Source organism: Oncorhynchus tshawytscha, linkage group LG25, assembly GCF_018296145.1.
Source record: "Oncorhynchus tshawytscha isolate Ot180627B linkage group LG25, Otsh_v2.0, whole genome shotgun sequence".
Lineage (NCBI taxonomy): Eukaryota > Metazoa > Chordata > Actinopteri > Salmoniformes > Salmonidae > Oncorhynchus > Oncorhynchus tshawytscha.
In genome coordinates, this window is record NC_056453.1 from 19,719,117 (window position 1) to 19,726,616 (window position 7,500).

Consider the following 7,500-nt stretch of genomic DNA (forward strand, 5'->3'; position numbering starts at 1 on the left):
CTCCCTTGTTCTCTCCATCTCTCTCTCTCTCCCTTGTTCTCTCCATCTCTCTCTCTCTCCCTTGTTCTCTCCATCTCTCTCTCTCTCCCTTGTTCTCTCCATCTCTCTCTCTCCCTTGTTCTCTCCATCTCTCTCCCTCTCCCTTGTTTTCTCTCCATCTCTCTCCCTCTCCCTTGTTTTCTCTCCATCTCTCTCTCTCCCTTGCTTTCTCTCCATCTCTCTCTCTCTCCCTTGTTTTCTCTCCATCTCTCTCTCCCTTGTTTTCTCTCCATCTCTCTCTCTCCCTTGTTTTCTCTCCATCTCTCTCTCTCTCCCTTGTTCTCTCCATCTCTCTCTCCCTTGTTTTCTCTCCATCTCTCTCTCTCCCTTGTTTTCTCTCCATCTCTCTCTCTCCCTTGTTCTCTCCATCTCTCTCCCTCTCCCTTGTTTTCTCTCCATCTCTCTCTCTCCCTTGCTTTCTCTCCATCTCTCTCTCCCTTGTTTTCTCTCCATCTCTCTCTCCCTTGTTTTCTCTCCATCTCTCTCTCCCTTGTTTTCTCTCCATCTCTCTCTCTCTCCCTTGTTTTCTCTCCATCTCTCTCTCTCTCCCTTGTTCTCTCCATCTCTCTCTCTCTCCCTTGTTTTCTCTCCATCTCTCTCTCTCTCCCTTGTTCTCTCCATCTCTCTCTCTCTCCTTGTTCTCTCCATCTCTCTCTCTCTCCCTTGTTCTCTCCATCTCTCTCTCTCCCTTGTTTTCTCTCCATCTCTCTCTCTCTCCCTTGTTCTCTCCATCTTTCTCTCTCTCCCTTGTTCTCTCCATCTCTCTCTCTCTCCCTTGTTCTCTCCATCTCTCTCTCTCTCCCTTGTTCTCTCCATCTCTCTCTCTCTCCCTTGTTCTCTCCATCTCTCTCTCTCCCTTGTTCTCTCCATCTCTCTCTCTCTCCCTTGTTCTCTCCATCTCTCTCTCTCTCCCTTGTTCTCTCCATCTCTCTCTCTCTCCCTTGTTTTCTCTCCTCCATCTCTCTCTCTCCCTTGTTCTCTCCATCTCTCTCTCTCTCCCTTGTTCTCTCCATCTCTCTCTCTCTCCCTTGTTCTCTCCATCTCTCTCTCTCTCCCTTGTTCTCTCCATCTCTCTCTCTCTCCCTTGTTCTCTCCATCTCTCTCTCTCTCCCTTGTTCTCTCCATCTCTCTCTCTCTCCCTTGTTCTCTCCATCTCTCTCTCTCTCCTTGTTCTCTCCATCTCTCTCTCTCTCCCTTGTTCTCTCCATCTCTCTCTCTCTCCCTTGTTCTCTCCATCTCTCTCTCTCTCCCTTGTTCTCTCCATCTCTCTCTCTCTCCCTTGTTCTCTCCATCTCTCTCTCTCTCCCTTGTTCTCTCCATCTCTCTCTCTCCCTTGTTCTCTCCATCTCTCTCTCTCTCCCTTGTTCTCTCCATCTCTCTCTCTCTCCCTTGTTCTCTCCATCTCTCTCTCTCTCCTTGTTCTCTCCATCTCTCTCTCTCTCCCTTGTTCTCTCCATCTCTCTCTCTCTCCCTTGTTCTCTCCATCTCTCTCTCTCTCCCTTGTTCTCTCCATCTCTCTCTCTCCCTTGTTCTCTCCATCTCTCTCTCTCCCTTGTTCTCTCCATCTCTCTCTCTCCCTTGTTCTCTCCATCTCTCTCTCTCTCCCTTGTTTTCTCTCCATCTCTCTCTCTCCCTTGTTCTCTCCATCTCTCTCTCTCTCCCTTGTTCTCTCCATCTCTCTCTCTCTCCCTTGTTCTCTCCATCTCTCTCTCTCTCCCTTGTTTTCTCTCCATCTCTCTCTCTCTCCCTTGTTCTCTCCATCTCTCTCTCTCCCTTGTTTTCTCTCCATCTCTCTCTCTCTCCCTTGTTCTCTCCATCTCTCTCTCTCTCCCTTGTTCTCTCCATCTCTCTCTCTCTCCCTTGTTCTCTCCATCTCTCTCTCTCTCCCTTGTTTTCTCTCCATCTCTCTCTCTCTCCCTTGTTCTCTCCATCTTTCTCTCTCTCCCTTGTTCTCTCCATCTCTCTCTCTCTCCCTTGTTCTCTCCATCTCTCTCTCTCTCCCTTGTTCTCTCCATCTCTCTCTCTCTCCCTTGTTCTCTCCATCTCTCTCTCTCTCCCTTGTTCTCTCCATCTCTCTCTCTCTCCCTTGTTCTCTCCATCTCTCTCTCTCTCCCTTGTTCTCTCCATCTCTCTCTCTCTCCCTTGTTCTCTCCATCTCTCTCTCTCTCCCTTGTTTTCTCTCCATCTCTCTCTCTCTCCCTTGTTCTCTCCATCTCTCTCTCTCTCCCTTGTTCTCTCCATCTCTCTCTCTCTCCCTTGTTCTCTCCATCTCTCTCTCTCCCTTGTTCTCTCCATCTCTCTCTCTCTCCCTTGTTCTCTCCATCTCTCTCTCTCTCCCTTGTTCTCTCCATCTCTCTCTCTCTCCCTTGTTCTCTCCATCTCTCTCTCTCTCCCTTGTTCTCTCCATCTCTCTCTCTCCCTTGTTCTCTCCATCTCTCTCTCTCTTCTCCTTGTTCTCTCCATCTCTCTCTCTCTCCCTTGTTCTCTCCATCTCTCTCTCTCTCCCTTGTTCTCTCCATCTCTCTCTCTCTCCCTTGTTCTCTCCATCTCTCTCTCTCCCTTGTTCTCTCCATCTCTCTCTCTCTCCCTTGTTCTCTCCATCTCTCTCTCTCTCCCTTGTTCTCTCCATCTCTCTCTCTCTCTCCCTTGTTCTCTCCATCTCTCTCTCTCTCCCTTGTTCTCTCCATCTCTCTCTCTCTCCCTTGTTCTCTCCATCTCTCTCTCTCTCCCTTGTTCTCTCCATCTCTCTCTCTCTCTCCCTTGTTCTCTCCATCTCTCTCTCTCTCCCTTGTTCTCTCCATCTCTCTCTCTCTCCCTTGTTCTCTCCATCTCTCTCTCTCTCCCTTGTTCTCTCCATCTCTCTCTCTCTCCTTGTTTTCTCTCCATCTCTCTCTCTCCCTTGTTCTCTCCATCTCTCTCTCTCTCCCTTGTTCTCTCCATCTCTCTCTCTCTCCCTTGTTCTCTCCATCTCTCTCTCTCTCCCTTGTTCTCTCCATCTCTCTCTCTCTCCCTTGTTCTCTCCATCTCTCTCTCTCTCCCTTGTTTTCTCTCCATCTCTCTCTCTCCCTTGTTCTCTCCATCTCTCTCTCTCCCTTGTTCTCTCCATCTCTCTCTCTCTCCCTTGTTCTCTCCATCTCTCTCTCTCTCCCTTGTTTTCTCTCCATCTCTCTCTCTCCCTTGTTCTCTCCATCTCTCTCTCTCTCCCTTGTTCTCTCCATCTCTCTCTCTCTCCCTTGTTCTCTCCATCTCTCTCTCTCTCCCTTGTTCTCTCCATCTCTCTCTCTCTCCTTGTTTTCTCTCCATCTCTCTCTCTCCCTTGTTCTCTCCATCTCTCTCTCTCCCTTGTTCTCTCCATCTCTCTCTCTCTCCCTTGTTCTCTCCATCTCTCTCTCTCTCCCTTGTTTTCTCTCCATCTCTCTCTCTCTCCCTTGTTCTCTCCATCTCTCTCTCTCTCCCTTGTTCTCTCCATCTCTCTCTCTCTCCCTTGTTCTCTCCATCTCTCTCTCTCTCCCTTGTTTTCTCTCCATCTCTCTCTCTCTCCCTTGTTCTCTCCATCTCTCTCTCTCTCCCTTGTTCTCTCCATCTCTCTCTCTCTCCCTTGTTCTCTCCATCTCTCTCTCTCTCCCTTGTTTTCTCTCCATCTCTCTCTCTCTCCCTTGTTCTCTCCATCTCTCTCTCTCTCCCTTGTTCTCTCCATCTCTCTCTCTCTCGCGTGTTTTCTGCTTCTCTTCTGTAATGTTGTGATGGTATATGTCAGTATGGGTGTGTATGCTCTATGCTTTCCTTTAACTGACTCTATACTCTCTCTCTCTTGAGACCTGTGGGCTGCTGGTGTCCACCTCTCGACACCTTTCTCTCCAATATGTCCAGTACACTACTCCCTATCTCACCTTATGACCCCCCTGCCTACCTCCCCGACCTCCCTCTCTTATTCCCCCTTCCAACAGAAGCTCAGAGTAAGCCTTACTACTCGGATTACTCCCCCACGCGTCTCCTCATCCACAACATGTGTACCTCGCAGTATCTGGATCTCTTCATTACCGTTGTCATCGGACTCAACGTCATCACTATGGCGATGGAACACTACCAGCAGCCCAAGGTAGGACCTGAGAAATGATGGTTTCTTTGTTCATTTGTAGTCCGTTAGTTATCGCCATGGCATCTCGGACAGCACGCACCAAGGTGGCTACTCGTCCAGTACTCATTCCACATGGTCCAAGATCATTGCTCTGGGATTTGTAGTTTGTTTGGCAGCACAAACGCAAATGAGAAAAACATGAACTTAACTCCCACACAAATTATGACTCGAACAATTGTAATGGTTTATTATCAGATCAGTCGCACGGTGATTCGTGAGAAAAACTCGATGAGGGTGGTAGAGAGAGACACAGAGAGAGAGAGAGAGAGAGATAGATGAGGGTGGTAGAGAGAGAGAGATGAGGGTGGTAGAGAGAGACAGAGAGAGATGAGGGTGGTAGAGACAGAGAGAGAGAGAGACAGAGAGAGAGAGATGAGGGTGGTAGAGAGAGAGACAGAGAGAGAGAGATGAGGGTGGTAGAGAGAGAGAGAGAGAGAGATGAGGGTGGTAGAGAGAGATAGAGAGAGATGAGGGTGGTAGGGACAGAGGGAGAGAGAGAGAGATGAGGGTGGTAGAGAGAGAGAGAGAGAGAGAGCGAGAGAGATGAGGGTGGTAGAGAGAGACAGAGAGAGATGAGGGTGGTAGAGACAGAGAGAGAGAGAGGGAGAGAGATGAGGGTGGTAGAGAGAGACAGAGAGAGAGAGAGAGATGAGGGTGGTAGAGAGAGAGAGACAGAGAGAGAGAGAGAGAGATGAGGGTGGTAAGAGAGAGCGAGAGAGATGAGCGTGGTAGAGACAGAGAGAGAGAGAGAGAGAGTGAGATGAGGGTGGTAGAGAGAGAGAGAGAGATGAGGGTGGTAGAGAGACTGAGAGAGATGAGGGTGGTAGAGACAGAGAAACAGAGAGAGAGATGAGGGTGGTAGAGAGAGAAAGAGAGAGATGAGGGTGGTAGAGACAGAGAGAGAGAGATGAGCGTGGCAGAGACAGAGAGAGAGAGAAACAGAGAGAGAGATGAGGGTGGTAGAGAGAGAGACAGAGAGAGAGAGAGAGAGATGAGGGTGGTAGAGAGAGAGAGAGAGAGAGAGAGAGAGAGAGAGATGAGGGTGGTAGAGAGAGACAGCTAGAGATGAGGGTGGTAGAGAGAGAGAGAGAGAGAGAGAGAGAGAGAGAGAGAGAGAGAGAGAGAGAGATGAGGGTGGTAGAGACAGAGAGAGAGGGAGAGAGATGAGGGTGGTAGAGAGAGAGACAGAGAGAGAGAGAGAGACAGAGATGGAGAGAGACAGAGAGAGGGATGATGGTGGTAGAGAGAAACAGAGAGAGATATGAGGGTGGTAGAGAGAAACAGAGAGAGAGATGAGGGTAAGGAGGAGTGGGTGGCCAGATGAGTCAGTAAATCCCTGTAGAGTTAGTTGTCTGATCGTCTAACTATATGCCTACTTGGAAAAGAGAGAAGGGCATCGTTAATTCCCCCAGGCTCCAAGACACTTTCATACTGTTAGCCTTTTCAGAGAGAAGGAGAGGGGGAGGTAGAGGAGAGGGAGAGAGTGGGATGGTGGTTTGGAGAATATTACTCTGGGAAATGGGTTATTCTGGGAGAGTGGGACGTCAGAGGAGAGAGACTATAATAACTGCAACCTATGGAATATTGTAATACTAATCCTCGTTCCAACTCCTCCCCCTTCCTCTCCTTCCATCCCTCTCCTTCCATTCCTCCCTCCCTCCCTCCCTCCCTCCCTCCCTCCCTCCCTCCCTCCCTCCCTCCCTCCCTCCCTCCCTCCCTCCCTCCCTCCCTCCCTCCCTCTCTCGCTCTCCAGGAGTTGGACGAGGCGCTGAAGATCTGCAACTACATCTTCACCCTCATCTTCGTCCTGGAGTCCGTCTTCAAGCTGGTGGCCTTCGGCTTACGACGCTTCTTCAAGGACAGGTCAGAGGTCACACTTTGTCTCAGAGTAGGAGTGCTGGTCCAGGATCAGTTTTTATTTTTTTAGTCCAGAATGAATATGATTATATAGACATGGGGGGGACCTGATCCAAGTTCAGTACATTATGGGTCCAGAAGCCCCTTCAGAAGAGTTCAGGCGAAGCAGCGATGTTTGTGAGTTAGTGAAAAGGTGCATCGGTGGAAAGCTCTCTCTGTTAGGCCTTTATGAATACAAACTGCCTTGTTAAACGCTGGTAAAACACAGTGCAATCGTAGCTTTATCGTAGCTTTATCGTAGCTTTAAAACCCTTGGCTTCCCCACTGAACATAGACGAGGTTGAAATTGCGTTTGATAATAATAAACTACATTCATCTCAGTCCATCATCATGTGGATAACTGCTATAGGCCCTTAAGTGATAAACCCGAGACGCTGTCGTAGGTGAAAAGCCCAGGAGGCCGTCCATTTCTGAGAGGGTGAAACCGCCACGCTTGGCACCGGCGATCAACGTGACCACGCTCAAGTCGTCCCCGCCCCCCCGCGACCTCAAGTCGCTTACGTCACTCGTTTTGCCCATTGTAACATTTATCCCCCCAACCTGAATGAACTTTTCTTTGCACTTTCCATGTGAAAATAAAATGCAGGAACAACACACCCAGATTCTAATCTAATCAACTCCATTTGAATGGTGTAGGAGTGCCGACCAAACAACAGCCTGATTACCAAGAAACCCAACATACAATTTACATCCAGACGCTTTTTAATGTATTTATTTCACCAGTTACATTGACTGAGCACATGTCATTTACAGCAACGACCTGAGGCATAGTTACAGGGGAGATGAATGAGCCAATTGGAAGCTGAAGATGATTAGGTGGCCGTGATGGTATGAGGGCCAGATTGGGAATGTAATCAGGACACCCCTACTCTTATGATATGTGCCATCGGATCTTTAGTGACCACAGAGAGAGACATCTGTTCAACGTTCCATCGGAATGACAGCACTTTACTCAGGGCAATGTCCCCAATCACTGCCCTGGGGCATTGGGATATTTTATCAGACCGGCGTATCTCCTACTGGACCAACTCTTCCTATCTTCAGAGGCAAGTCAGCAGTGGGCTGCAGGGTGTTATGCTGCTGGCACTTTAGAATACATCAATCAGAAAACAATGCAATAAAGACAATCGCAAATTTCAAACCAAATCAAAACAGTATTTTAATTCACACAGTAACATTCGTTTGTTGATTCAAGCTTCATCAGTCTTCACACCTCAAACCGTTTCCATGCTGACAGGGTCTGTGGGAATGTCCCGTCCTGGAGATTGCAATGGTCTCTCTCTCTCTCTCTCTCTCTCTCTCTCTCTCTCTCTCTCTCTCTCTCTCTCTCTCTCTCTCTCTCTCTCTCTCTCTCTCTCTCTCTCTCTCTCTCTCTCTCTCTCTCTCTCTCTCTCTCTCTCTCTCAA

At 48.9% G+C, this 7,500-nt stretch overlaps 1 protein-coding gene across 1 annotated transcript in view; it reads left to right on the plus strand.

Annotated features, from left to right (window-relative positions):
• LOC121840858 (voltage-dependent T-type calcium channel subunit alpha-1G-like) overlaps nucleotides 1-7,500 on the plus strand; it is a 76,244-nt gene that overhangs the window by 32,075 nt on the left and 36,669 nt on the right. The window contains exons 2-3 of the mRNA XM_042306305.1: nucleotides 3,987-4,138; nucleotides 5,931-6,040. Of these exons, the coding sequence (XP_042162239.1) occupies nucleotides 3,987-4,138; nucleotides 5,931-6,040 (262 nt within the window). The remainder of the gene's footprint in view (nucleotides 1-3,986; nucleotides 4,139-5,930; nucleotides 6,041-7,500) is intronic.